At 47.2% G+C, this 14772-nt stretch overlaps 1 protein-coding gene across 2 annotated transcripts in view; it reads right to left on the minus strand.

The window, feature by feature from the left end:
* The window catches only part of Irak2 (interleukin 1 receptor associated kinase 2), a 54047-nt gene that overhangs the window by 8570 nt on the left and 30705 nt on the right, over positions 1-14772 (minus strand). For both annotated transcript variants that reach the window (XM_035448639.1, XM_027429116.2), the window contains 6 exons: positions 12567-12673; positions 10055-10255; positions 9908-9972; positions 6763-6877; positions 5964-6073; positions 3101-3296 (listed from right to left, as the gene is read on the minus strand). In XM_035448639.1, the coding sequence (XP_035304530.1) occupies positions 3101-3296; positions 5964-6073; positions 6763-6877; positions 9908-9972; positions 10055-10255; positions 12567-12673 (794 nt within the window). The remainder of the gene's footprint in view (positions 1-3100; positions 3297-5963; positions 6074-6762; positions 6878-9907; positions 9973-10054; positions 10256-12566; positions 12674-14772) is intronic.

Here is a 14772-nt window from a genome sequence, read left to right on the forward strand (position 1 = left end):
GTTTTATTACTACATTTATATATTAACATGGTGTGTGTGTGTGTGTGTGTGTGTGTGTGTTGGTTTTCATGTATCATAGCACTTGTGTGGAGGTTAGAGAACAACTTGTGGGAGTTGTTCCCAGGGCTGGAACTCAGGTTGTCAGGCTTGGCAGCAAGTATCTTTACCCACTCAGTCATCCTGACCCATTTTTTGTTCATGAAACAGGGTCTTTTGTAGCCCAGGCTGGCCATGAACTTACTCTGTAGCTGAAGATGACCTTCAGTTCCTAATCTTCCTGCCACATCAACATGATTTATTTCCTTAGAGCACTCGGCCACCCTGACATCACTCACAAAGGAGTACGGCCTGAGCAGGTGTAAGCCAACACCCAAGTGGAAAACTGTGACCCATGTCTGTGTGAAGAACAAGCCTGCCTTTCACGGGATTCTCAGCGGTATAAAGACACAGGAGTCGGGGGATCTGGAGACAGAGGCCTGGATTCCCAGGCCTACCCTGCACAAGAAGGGAAACCTGGACCCCTGGCTCTGCATCTGCCATGTGTGGTAGAGCAGCTCTGTGCTGCAGAGTGAGCGGCAATTCTATGTCAGGCTTCTCTCCCACGCCCTGCAGCAGGTTGAAACAGACAGTGGTTGCTGAGGTGACCCTGCTCTTAGGGTAATGAGGAGCACACTGGTGGTGGCCAGGAGGGGGCAGCACAGGGCACCACAACAGAAAGGGGACTGCAGCCAGGTGAAAAGCAACGGCCCATCAGGTCGTTGCCAGAAAGGAGAAACAAAGAAAACAATTCAATAGATGTTCTGGAACGAACAAGTCCCTGACAAGGGTCACTTAGTGGGCATAAAAACACTGAGACATTGAGGCCATCCTGATCTACAGAGCAAGTGGACAGCCAAAGCTACCCAAAGAAACCCTGTCTCAAAAAAAAAAAAAAGAAAGCACCCCCCCAAAAAAAAACCCAACACTGAGACAGAGTGGGCAGGATGAGGCAGTTGTGTGATGGCTAGACCGTTTGAGTTTGATCCCACAAGGTGGCAAAAGAGAACAACAACTCTGGAGAATTGTTCTCTGACCCATCATGCACTGTGGCATGTGCACACCTGTACACGCAGACGCACTCACACACACACTAGTGTTACAATACCCATTTGTACACAGAATCCCATTACCCATAACTCTCTTTTTACATTTCATTTATTTATTTATCTTAGACAGTCTCTCCACATAGCCCTGGCTGCCCTGGAACTCACTTTGTAAACCAGACTGGCCTTTAACTCACAAAGATCACCTGCCTCTGCCACCTAAGTGCTGAGATTAAAGGTGTGCACCATCACACCCAGCCCCATTACTCTCTAGAAGCACCGCTAACCCCATTTTACAGAAGGCAAACTGAGGCCCAGATATGGGGTGAGCAGGTGTTACATGGCTGAAGTAACTTTACTGGACAAGGCCATATTGCCTGGTGGCTAGAGGGTCTGCCCTTTTGGTTTGTTTTGACTTTTTTTTTTCTCCCCTTTGTTTTGTTTTATTCTGTTTTGTTTGTTTGGAGACACAGTCTCCCTAAATTGCCTAGGTTCTCTTGGAACTTCCTCTGTCTCCCCTACCAGAGGGCCACTGATTCTCCAAGTAGGGCTGCTTGGCCTCACTAAAGCACTGACAGGGAATTGTGGGTGTTGTGGGGAGGATGGGAATCAGCGGAGTGGCCAGCCAGGGCCAGAAGGAAACTGAATCTGACATACAGAGGTCCAGCTGAGGGCGGGAGGTGGCTCAGTTAGGGCTTCAGAGGCAGATGTGGACAGATAGGAGACTGTGGTCACAGAGAGGAAGTACAAAGTTCAAGACTGAGAGGAAGACAGCAGCTAAGGCCTGTGTGCAGAGGTCTGAGTTTGGCTGAAGGCAAACAGACTGGGTTTCTCAGACAACATTCCCCAAGCAGACAGACACACCAAGAAAATGAGGTTCCACCACCAAGTAGGCTGGGGAAGCCTGCAAAGCGTTCCCTGGCGAGTTCCCAACACTCAGGTCATAGGGTCACCATCTTGTTAAAAGCTCCTGTTAACTATAATGAAAAACCTGCTTGGCTTTGCTGAACAGTGTCTTCCAAACCCATCTGTCCACTAAACCCTTTTAGCTCTCCCATCCTGCAGACATCGAAAGGAGTCAGTGTGTCCTAAAGATAAACTGAGCAGACAAACCATCAGGCTCAGTAAGCCCTGAGTGCCTGGGACCTGGTCATGAAGCAGGAAGTACATAGGAGAGGTCAATGGACACTGACTGCAGAAGTAACTATGATGGGAATGATAAATGGGTGCTGAAAAGACGGGTTCAGCCGTGCAGTGGTGGCACACGCCTTTAATCCCAGCACTTGGGAGGCAGAAGCAGGTGGATATTAGACATGACAGGACATGGCTAAGTAGGCCGACAGTGTAGATGAGAATCAGGAAGTTGAAAGATAATATCTATAGCCCACTAGAATTGCCAATCACATACAGTTTCTGAATATACCTTTCCATGTTATTTTTTTAAAGAGTTTTTCAGACAAGATCAAGGTGACCAAGAAGTTACTATGTAGCCCAAACTAGCCTGAAACTAGAAACAATCTTCCTGCCTCAACCTCCTAAGTGCTGGGATTACAGACATGTACCCCCCTCACCTAGATATGTAAACCTTTACAACCATTGAAAACCACACATAATTCAGAAGCCATACAAAATAGGTCATGGAAGCTAGGGCTAGTGACATACACCTATAGTTCCAGCTACTCAAAAGGCTGAGGCAGGAGGATTATAAATTGGTAGCTAGACTGGGCTACAGGGTGAAACCTCATTGCAACAAAAACAAAAAAAAAACTTACAAGAAATATGGCTCAGTGGTAGAGCATATGTCTATCATGACTGAGGACCTGAGTATTACCTCCAGCACCAAAAAAGAGGGGAAAAATTTAGGCAAACTAGGGACATAGCTCAGTCAGTGAAAACTAAAAACAAATAAGATTGAAGAAGATGCCACAGTAGGCTTTGTCTCAAATGTGGCCTATAGGCCACAGCCTAGCTGCCTCTGTTATACATCCACACAAGCCGCATACAGAGAAGACCCTTACAATTCCACAGCTGAAGATGTCCACTTGCTTGGTCAGCTGCCCCACCCTGATGAAGTTCTCAGGCAAATATGCAGCTGAGGCCTGGAACAGGTGAGTCTTCATTACAGTGTATTTGGTCTTTTTATCAGCAGGACATGGATGAGCCACAGGATGAGCCAGCTTGGGGTTAAGATGCTGATCCAGCAAAACGTTGGCACTGTGGGAAAGCAATAAACAAAACCTTCAAATTCTGGGAAGAAGAGGTTGCCATAGAGACACTTTGGGCAAACAATTTAGCAGTGGGCAATGTCAGTACTGCAAGTGAGTAGAGGGGTGTCACAGAAGACCCCCAACATAAAATAGCAATAAATGGACATGGCCTTGGAAAACCACTCACTGCACTAAATGGGAATGGAGTTGAAAACTGCCTCAGAAATGTGGCCAGAAAGATGCATACTCCCACTCCCTACAGATGTCAGCTCTGGCCAGCAGAGCAGGCCAAGCCCACTGCTCATGCAGGTCTAGACTCACTCTTTCAAAGCTGTTCCCACTACAAGTTCTGGACTCACCAGTGCAAAGCCAAACACTGGCTTCCATTACAGCTCAGTTTGCTCAGGTTGTAGGGAAAGGGTACATGTTTCTTTTTGTTTTGGTTTGGTTTTCTGGGGTTGTTGGGTTTTTTTTTTTTTTTGGTTTTTTGTTGTTGTTGTTGTGTGTGTGTGTGTGTGTGTGTGTGTGTGTGTTTGGTTTTTTGAGACAGGGTTTCCCTGTGGCTTTGGAGGCTGTCCTGGCACTAGCTCTTGTAGACCAGGCTGGTCTCGAACTCACAGAGATCAAGTGCTGGAATTAAAGGCGTGTGCCACCAACACCCGGCTAGGGTACATGTTTTAAATTTCAAAAAGAGAAGTGAAAATGTCCTTTGACCCAGTACCAAATGGAGGGAGTTAACTCAGAGAAAGAGTTCCCCAGGGAGCGGTGACAAAAAGTTAAGCTTCATTACAGAACTAACCTTAGCAGTACTTTATTACACTTATGTGGTGGGAGGGAGCATGTACTATGACTTTCGAGGAGAGCTCAGAGGGACAACTTGCAAGAGCTGGCTCTCTCCTTCCATCATATAGGATCAAGAGATCAAATTCAGGCCATTGGGCTTGGCAGCAAAGGTCTTACCCACTGAGCCATCTCACTGGCCCACCAAATAGTATTTAAAAAAGAAGATATCAAAAAAAAGAAGATATCAAGCCAGGCATGGTGGTAGTTTAGCTCTAAACTCAGAGCTCAGGAAACTGAGATAAGAGGACTATTGCAAGTTCAAGGCCAGCCTAGGCTACATAGTGAGCTTCAGGCCAGCCTGAGCTGTACAGTGAGTTACAGGCCAGTTCTGTTCTGCAGCAAGACTTTGTCTCAATAAACCAAGAAAATGTTTAAATTTATTTATGGTAGCTAGCAACTCCAATATCTACTGTTAGGAGCACTTAAGTAAACATGGGCAAGCCGCTTCACTGCAAGACTAAGAAACCATGACAAACCGTGATACTTTGCAACATGGGGAGACGGCGCCCCATGATCAAATAATGGGTGAGGGGGGGAGCAGAGGAGGGACTGGGAGCCAGGGAACCTCCAAGGAGTGAGGAGTTGTGTGGGAGGAAAGCAAGAAATTGAAAATGAGTCAGGGTGCAGCTCAGTGGCAGAGCAAGCTTGGCATATCCAATACTGAGTGCAATCCCCCAACACACTTACACACAAAGAAAAAAAAAAGAAGTCAGCAGACCCGCTATGCAGGGCAGTGGGTCAGTGGCAGCTCTAGTTCCTGTCTCAGCATGGATTCTAGTACCATCAAATGAAATTCAGGAGAGGAAAGACCATCTGAGTTGGCATGTGACACGTGGGAGGAACCTCAGGGAACCGAAAGGCCCATGGTCGTGTGGCCAGTTCTGCTAAAAGTTTTGGCCTCTTCTGGAATCTCTCCCACACCACTTGCTCTTGGACACCCAACACTAAGATGATGGGGACAAGAAGCCTCCCTGACAAGACCCATCACCAACAGACACAAGCAAGGTGGGTACTGAGAAAAGCTTAGACATGGAGCTCAGATCCTGACTGAGGCTGGGTAAAGCTCCCAGGTGGAATGTAGACTGGCTTCTGAGTGGACGGTCAAACATTTAGGGTGTTGTGGCCTGCAAGGAAACTGGCTCAGTAGGATCTCAGACATAGTGACAGCTTCACATGCTAAGTGTGAGCAGAGAGCACACCTCAGAAATACTGGATTTTGAGGGCCTACAGAGAGACCTAAGGTCCCAAAGGGAGGGGAGGCTGCTGGGGGCCCGAATATTGTGCTATTAGAGGATTTCTCGGGGTCCAAAGCTCTGGAGCTCCAGAGAATGTCCCTTAATTTTGCATCTCTACAGAACTAAGCATTTGAATAGGCCTGCACCAGGGCGGAGGGAAAAGTCTACGTGAAGAGTGAGAACAGATAGTTAAGAGGTATCTGGCAGAGAAGTTGACTGGAAGAGAGACAGTAGAGAGATCTGCTGATAGGGTCTAGGGAGATAGAAGAGAAATGTTCTCCGGGTCAGGAAAGAATAGTTAGATTACAGCCAGGAAGATGCTGAATAAAGAATAGACTCCAGTTTTGCAGCATGGAACTGAGAGCTCTCTAAAGATGACAAGATGCCTGTGTCTGGTCATTATCGCCGTTGAGTTGCTAGGAGTTTCCAAGTCCACACTCCCCCACTCAGGCCGAACCTTGTGGCTTCCGTGGTTTGGGACTGAGCCATGCTGGGCCACGACAGGAGGCAGAGGAGAAAAGAGAGGGAGAGGAGAGATAGGAAGCATTCTTGAAGCCAGGGCTGGGCGGCAGGCCCAGCTCATCTGTCCCTCTCACCTCTTAACATTGCTATGGATGATGTCCAGGCTATGCAGGTATTCGACAGCTTGAAGCAACCCTGTGCAGATGCTAGCACGCTGGGGCCAGGGCAGCAGGTCTGAGTCACCCTAAGAGAAAGGAAAGAAACAGTAAGGGCCACTCCTGCACCATTCTGAAGTCTGTATAGCCTGCTCTTGGGCACCTTTGAAGATGTCCCTGAACACAGGGCTCAGTCAGAGTGATGTACTGGCTTGCAATGATGGTGCTTGTATCAGACAGATTGACTTACAGATCCAAGTTCAGACAGACGTGAGCTATGTGACTTTGGGAAAGACATATGAGGCCTCTGAGCCTCAGCTTCCTCAGGTATGAAATGGACATGTAGGATTGGAGGTATTAAGCTCAGGGGTGGAACACTTACTTGTCTTGTATGTACAATGTCCTAGATTCGATCTTAACACCAAAAGGAGGAGAATGGGGATGTTGTTCAGTTATAGACTGTCCGCTACTATCCACAAGGTCCTGGGTTTGATTCCCCAGCATTGCATAAACCAGGCATGATAGCACATGCCTGTAATCCTAGCACTCAGGAGTTCAGGGTCATTCTTTACCAAACAGCAAGTTTGAAGCTAACCTAGCTACTGGTGACCTGTCTCAAAAAAAAATCATAAATAAAAATGAAATAAAGGATACATTGATGTCTGTATTGAGAATTTTATAAGCTTTCAAGAAGTTCACACTCTTCTAAGTCCTTATGATACCTAGGCAGGAGCCATCCGCTCCATTATCGGACTACAACCCAAGACCCAGCTGTTACCTTAGCCTGGAGTCTGTCCTGCAGAGAGCCATTTGCCATGTAGGGGTAGATGAGGCTGTGGAACTGTCTTCCAGTGCAGAAGCCCAGCAGAGGTAGGACATTGGGGTGGCAGCACCTGAACCCAGCACCAGGGTACAGTCAGACATCAAACAGCAAGAGCCAAAGGCAGACCCTCCCTTCTCACTCCAGGCCACCAGCCACCTCCCAGGTGTCACAGGCTCTGATCCCTGATGGCCTCACCCTACTTCCCTGCTATGCAGGCTGGCACCATCCCCACTCCACTTCTGGGAAGAGGCTTAAGGATGAAGAACTTGCTACAGGCCACCACACCCGCCCCAGGTTGGTTTAACTTGGGGACTCCCCGTGTCTGAATCACCTTTCTCCTCATGACGCCAGCCACGTCTCATGATTCACATGAGAACCATCCACATGTCTACCTGGACAAAGGACATTTCTCTTCTGCCTCCCAGAAACCTCTTGCCTTATGAATCGTCATGCACTGTTACACACGCTTCCCATGCCCTTCTCAAGGTCACAGTCCAGTCCACCTTGAAGGACAACTGCAAATGTCCCTGTGCCAGAGCTTGCTGCCTCCTTGTCTCATTAACTAGTCATTTGCATGTCTGTTTACACTGTACCATGAGGCAGGGTTTACCTGATGTCAAATGAGCACTCTCTGTAACCTGGGAAAGCCTGGGCTACTAAACCAACAATGAAGGAGTGACCACCAAGCCAGGAAAGCTAAGAGTTGAAGAAAAGCATAACCACACATCTGGTTTCCAGAGAACAGATATATACATGTTACACACATGTGTGTTCTTTCACATGAATGACTACAGAAAACATTAACTAGCTCGGTGTGGTGATGCAAGACTAAATCCTAAACCAGGCGTTGGTGGCACACACCTTTAATACCAGCACTAGAGAGGCAGAGGCAGGAGGATCCCTGTGAGTTCAAGGCCAGCCTGGTCTACAGATCTAGTTCCAGGACAGCCAGAGCTACTTAATAAGACCCTGTCCCAAAACAAAAAAAAAAGAAAGAAAGAAAAGAAAAGAAAAGAAAAGAAAAGAAAAGAAAAAGGAAGGTAGGAAGGAAGGAAGGAAGGAAGGAAGGAAGGAAGGAAGGAAGGAAGGAAGGAAAGAAGGACGGACAAATTAACTAGGTCTGGAGGAGCCAGAAAGCTGAGGCAGGGGACCTAAAAGTTCTAAACCAGATGAAGCAACTAGTGAAAGCCTTTCCCAATACAAAAAGAGGGCTGAGGATACAGCTCAGGAGTCAAGCTACAGAGTATATGGAAAGTCCTAGAAACAAATGCCAACAAACCCAAATACAACAACAAATACAATAACAATCTCTAAACTTAACAGCTCACAGAGATCTTCCTGCCTCTGCCTCCCAGGTGCTAGAATTAAAGGTCTGAACTACCACTACTACATCTGGCACAATTGTTCTTATAACTTTGTTGAGGGTTTTATTGTTTTGTTTTGTTTTGTTTTGTTTTGTTTTGTTTTGTTTTTCATGGCAGGATAGTGCCGGGGATCAAACGCAAGACTGCATACATGCTAGGCCAGGCAGGTACTTTGAGGAACATCACTTATACCCTTCTGTGTTTCTCAAAATCTTATTATTTGTCTGTAGCTACACCCTAGCGGGAGAGAATGCATTACCTTCCCACACTGAGTGGCAGCTCATGATGACAGTGGTCAGTGTGCACCTGTCAAGTCACCAGTCAACGATGACAGAACCAGGACACATCTCAGTTCCCAACTGTCCTCTCTCTCCCTAAACCTTTCCCAGCTCTGGGACAGGAAGCCTTGAGCTTGCAGCCTTTCTGCCCTGGTCTCTCAAGTGCTGGAATGACAAGAGTGTGCCACCCAGAAAAGTGAACAGATGGGAAGGTAACTTTAGAAGGCTTTATCACTTCAGGCCTGTAATCTCTGGGTGGCAATGGGTAGGAAGCTCCTAGGACTGGAACCCAGGCCTTTATGTATGCTCGGCTACATCTCCAGCCCCAAAGTCAGCTTAGAATAAGGAGTGAATTACTAAATATGAATTATCCACGGACTGTGGACTATAACAACTGCCCTACTATGTGTTCTGCCACAGACACTATGGCACTGGTGAATACAGCCATGTACCAATAAAACTTTATTATAGGCATTGAAAGGCCAATGTCATCTTGTGTTCATGGACTATGGGATATTCTTCTTTTGATTTGCTTCAACCATCTTCTAAATACCAGGCCAAGTATAGTGGCACACACTTTTAATCCCAGCATTTGGAAGGCAGAAGCAGATGGACCTCTGTGAGTTTGAGGCCAGCCTGATTTACATAAAGAGCTCTGGGCCAAGCAGCTACATAGCAAAACCTAGTCTCAAAAAATAAAATAAAAAATAAAAAGCATTCTTTGTTCTCAGGCTATATAACTCAAATAGAGGCAGACTTAGTCCCATGGGTCCCCATGTGTCTAGAGAACTATGATTTTTTTTAATTTGTTTTTTTTAAGATTTATTTATTATGTATACAGTGTTCTGCCTACACTACAGAAGAGGGCACTAAATCTTATTCAAGGTGGCTGTGATCCCCATGCTGTTTCTGCTCTGGAAGAACAGCCAGTGCTCTTAACCTCTGAGCAATCACTCCAGCCCTGAGAGCTATGGTTTTAAGATCAGTTTGCCATCAGACTCCCAGTCTATCTGCCTGTTTGAAAATGGGACAGGAAGGGTCTCTGTCTTCATACATGGAAAGAGCTGGAACAAGCCAAGCTTTCTTAACCGAGCATACACTAAGGTGCTTAGGAGTAATTAGGGTTAGGTGAGGTCATGGATTATGGCTATAGAAGAAGAGGGGGAGTGACCCTCAGTCTCACTGTGTGATGCCCACTGCTGAAGCATCACCCTGAATGAGACCTCACTGAATGCCCTCTGACTTCCCAGCCCCTAGAACCATGAATTAACAAACTTGTGCTTTAGATACCACCCTTTCAGTGACTAGGTATACTAGGTATACCTAGTATACCTAGTATACTAGGTAACAGGAACAGAAAATGGCCTGAAACAATAATGGCAGTGCTAACCACTTGCCTGGCATACAGGAGGCACCATATTGCCTGTTATCATCATAGGCTCTGCACAGGAAACTTACCTGAGGCAAAGCTGCATCTCTGCTTGCAGGAATCTGTCCATGGACCCTGGACTTGAGCTAACCATCTGTGGGAAAAGATATAAGCCCTGAGGAGCCATCATCTTTAGCCCCAGGCTCCCACTATTCCTACAGACACCCTCAGCTCACCTCCCTGAGCTTCTTGAAGGCAAAGGCCACACCATGCCTTTGCCCCCAGTAGATATCAGCAAAGGTCCCCTCACTGATTTGGTGGCTTTGGTCAAAGTCCTCCGTTGCTTGGATGACATCGGTCTCACTCCAGAAAAACCTGTCTCCAGGCAAACTCAAAAGCTTTTCCTGCTTGGGCACAGATGTGGATGTGCTGCAGTCCTGGGGATTGAGAGAGAAGAATGGGTGACGCGAACATTTGTTTAATGATGCAAAGATGCGGTGCATTCTTTTATTTGTTTAACTCTGTAAAGCCGTGTTACTTCACTTGCCTAAAACACCTGATTGCTCTAATAAGGAGCTGAATGGCCAATAGCTGGGCAGGAGAGAGAAATGGGGGGGGGGGTGCTGAAAGGCAGAGAGAATAAATAGGAGGAGAAATCGAGATTCATAATGAGAAGAGGGAGGAGCTAGGAGAGGAGGACACCAGGGGCCAGTCACCCAGCCACACAGCCAGCCACGGAGTAAGAAGGAAAGAAAAACATATATAATAAAGAAAGATTAAAAACCCCAGAGGCACCGGACATTAGTAGCACACGCCTTTAATCCCAGCACCTGCAGAGGCAGGCGGATCTCTGTGAGTTCCAGGCCAGCCTGGTCTCCAGAGCGAGTGCCAGGATAGGCTCCAAAGCTACACAGAGAAACCCTGTCTCGAAAAACCAAAATAAATAAATAAGTAAATAACCTAATAAATGTAGAATAAAATTTTAAAGATGATGTGCAAAACTAAAAGGAAGAAAAGAAAAATAAATGTTAATAGAAACTTTGGGGGGGGGGGCTGGAGAGATGGCTCAGAGGTTAAGAGCACTGGCAGCTCTTTCAGAGGTCCTGAGTTCAATTCCCGGCAACCACATGGTGACTGACAACCATCTATAATGAGGTTTGGTGCCCTCTTCTGGCGTGTAGGCATATATGCCAGAACACTGTATACATAAAAAATAAATATAAAAAAAAAATTAAAAAAAGAAACTTTTTTAGAGACAAAGTTTCACTCTGTAGCCCTGGCTGGCTTCAAATGTTCAGAGACCTTCCAGCCTTTCCTCCAAGTGCTGGGATTAAAGGTCCTCAATGATTCAACCACGTCTGAAAATGATTAACTAAATCATAGAAAATGTGCATTAACAAGTCCGGGAACTGCCACTTTCTTTCCCAGGTTCAAGAGCACGGAAATATATATATATATATATATATATATCAGGGTTACACTGTGTAGCTTTGGTTGGCCCGGAACTCACTATGTAGAACTCACAGAGATCTGCCTGCCCGACTCCCAAGTGCTGGATTAAAGGTGAGCGTTACCATTGCTGGCTTTAACGATCTTTCCAGATCAGAAGAAAAATCTGGCAGGGTAGTACCTGGTTATGACCACAGCATTTGGAACACTATGGTAGGGAGACCACAAATTCAAATCCAGACTGAGCTACACAGTGAGACCTTGTCGCAAAACTAAATGCAGGCTGAGGATGCAGCTCAGTTGGCAGAGTGCTTGCCAGACACGCACAGGCCCTGAGTTCCATCCTTAGCGCACATAAACATGACTGTTACCCAGTAACCTGGGAGGTGGAGGCAGCAGGATGCAAAGTTCAAGGTTATCCTCGGTGAGTTTGAAGCCAGTCTGAGCTACATGGAACCCCACCTCAAAGAATAAAAAGTTGTGTCCTTTTTCTTTTGTTCCCTAGGCTAGGGTGGAACCCAGGGCTGTAACACTGAGCTGCATCCCAATCCAATGCTTTCATTTCTAACCCAGTATGAATTATAGTCATCTTACTACCAATATAGTCACAGGACTATCTGGGAACATTAACAAATGAGGGTGAAAGTGCCCAGAGGAATAAAGTCATAACACATTCTGGAACCCAAATCAAAAAGCAGGACCACTCTGACTGTTGCTCAGCTCTGAGAAGAAAGTTGGAAAGACTGGATGGCTGTAAACCAGTTCCCATAGCTGCACATGTATGTGGTACCAGCTTAGCTCCTGCTTACAAAGGGCCATTGAAAACAAAGGTCTTATCGGCCGTGGTAGTGCAGGCCTGTCTTCCAGAGGCCACAGAGGCTGAAACAGGGAGATCACAAGTTCAAGGCCTGTCTGTGAACCTGAGTAAGAGCCCATCTCAAAACAAAACAAAACAAAAACAGGCTGTGGTTATAGTTCAGTGGTTGAACGCAGGGAGTCCTCGGTTCAAATCCCCAGTGTGGCAAACTTGAATCCTGGCCTATCCTGGGACTCAGTGCTAGGGTGCTTCATTAGGCCCTGAATTACACACCAAGGAAAAAAATCCACCAAGCCCCCCATGCTTAGTGCAGCAGAGGCTCCTCGTTTCAAGGACGACCATACTTAGTCTCAGAAGCTTGCAGAGAATGGGGTCACCCTTGTCCTCCTTACCCCCACACTAGCCTCAAGGAATGAAGAAACTCTGTTTCTGAGAGGACCACAGCCAGGACACAACTGGGATAGAAGCCAAGGGGGGTTTACCTTAGAATGGGAAGAGTCAGGTTGGTCAGTTTTCAAGAAACAAGGGGCATCCTCCTTGCATGGAAGCTGGTGCAAGTCCTGCTGCTGGGTGCCAGCCATGGTGGTCCCTGGAGTGGATGACAGATAGGGTCAGCACTCTGCCTGAGACTCATCCCAAAGCAACCCTCTCGCTCAGTAGGTGCTGCCACCTCCTGACACCATGTGACAGCCTACAAACTCCTTGGGTGTCAGTTTGTTTAAGCCTGGTGACACCTTCAACGGGTTCAATTAATCATCTCTAATGACAGGAGGAGACTAGGATTCGTGAGGTGCAGCAAGCAACCCAGGTCACACAATAGGGGATGCTCTTGCCCTGTCCCACTGCTGGCAAAGAATAGCCGAAGACACAGAGAAACTTCCACTCTAGTTCTACAGCAGAATCCATTCTCCAAGCATTCCCTGGGGAGGCCCTAGGGAAAGTAAGGCCAGGGGCTACCCAGGCTGGGAGACAAGGAACACCACCTGGGATAGTCTGAAGGAATGGGGAGCTGAGGGTACTGAGGGAGAGGAGGGGAAGGCCCAGTACTCAGTAAATACATAGGCACAGTTTGTTAGCAAACACCTCCATCCTGTGGGCACCAGTAACCAAGGTGACTCATGTAAATATCATGTTACTTTACAGAAGGGAATGAGTAGCCATAGACTCTGGTGCCCCAGAGGGGACCTGTACCAGCCCTCAGTGGCCACTGGATGATCAGAAATCTGATCATCACTGAAGCTGTCAAATGGCAGCATGAACACTCTAGCTTTGTGCATTTGGGATTTCCCTTTGTTGTTGCTGTTTATGTTTTTGTTTTTCAAGACAGGGCTTCTCTGTAGATCAAGCTGGCCTCAAAGTCACAGAGATCCACCTGTCTGTGCCTCTTGAGTGCCAGGATCAAAAGCGTGTGCCACCATCACCTGGCTTGACACTGCAAATTCTTGATAAGAAATTACAAACACTACACTGCATGCCGTACCACAACACACATACATACACACCACACACAAACCACACTACAACCCACACATCCGACACACAATCCACACTATACCATATACACAACATACACCACGCATATATGCACACACACTCACAACACACACCAACCATTCCCCACCCACACATCCCACCCACCCACACCACACACACACACACACACACACACACACACACACACACACACACTGCACCACAAACACCACACATTGTCGCCACAGATGACTCACAGAGGGCCTAAGTGTGTTATTTTCAGTCTGCTGAATGCTGCACAGGTTCATGGAATGAAGGGACACACTGCAGGGCCCATTTATCTCTACATAAAAGCCTCCAGAACACAACCCTGAGTGCCTGAACTTTTCTCTAAAATAAAAGCTTCCTCAAACACTGACTTCCCTGGGCAGCGCTCGGGCCTGGAATTTGGGGCTTTCCCCGGGGTTGACAGGCATCAGTGATACATGGAAAGAATGACTCCTCCTGTTTTCAACTACAAAAACAAAAAGTAACTTCCTTCTATGTGGGAGGGACTGAAGGGACAGGCTCAGTGACCCGGGCACACCTGCTCCCCCTAGCCACTCAGGAAAATGAGCCATACAAAGGCTGATGGTGAAGGTACAGAGGGCACCAGGGGGCCTCCCCATTCTCCCCCCATCTCCCTCTCACTGTCTTTCTTCCTTTGGCAAAGGAGTTGCAGTATGGCATGGGTCTGAGGACCTGCTGGAGTTCAATGGGCAGCACATTTTCTCCCCTTCCTTCAATGTCTTCAGTCACAGGATACAATCCAGACGCCTTGGCCTAAAGTTAACAGTGTCCTGTCCCTTCATGTCCTGTGTGGTCCATGTCCCCATGCACTACCCTCCGTGTCTTCTCTCTCTCTCCCTCTCTCCCTCCCTCCCTCTGTCTCTCTCACTCTCTCTCCCCGTTTTTGAGACAGGGTCTCAACATGCAGCCCTGGCCTGGAACTGGATACAAAAAAACTATAGAAGGCCCTAGGTCCTTGTACTCACAATCGGTACACCACCACCACCAACCCCCACCACTCCCTACCCCCGCCCAACCCTGTGACCTAGACCACACTAGATCTTCCTCTAGGCTCATAAGCTATAGAATCCATTCAGGGTTTTTTTGTTTTGTTTTGTTTATTTGGGTTTTTGAGACAGGGTTTCTCTGTGTAGCCCTGGCTGTCCT

This window comes from Cricetulus griseus, chromosome 8, assembly GCF_003668045.3.
Source record: "Cricetulus griseus strain 17A/GY chromosome 8, alternate assembly CriGri-PICRH-1.0, whole genome shotgun sequence".
NCBI classification, from domain to species: domain Eukaryota; kingdom Metazoa; phylum Chordata; class Mammalia; order Rodentia; family Cricetidae; genus Cricetulus; species Cricetulus griseus.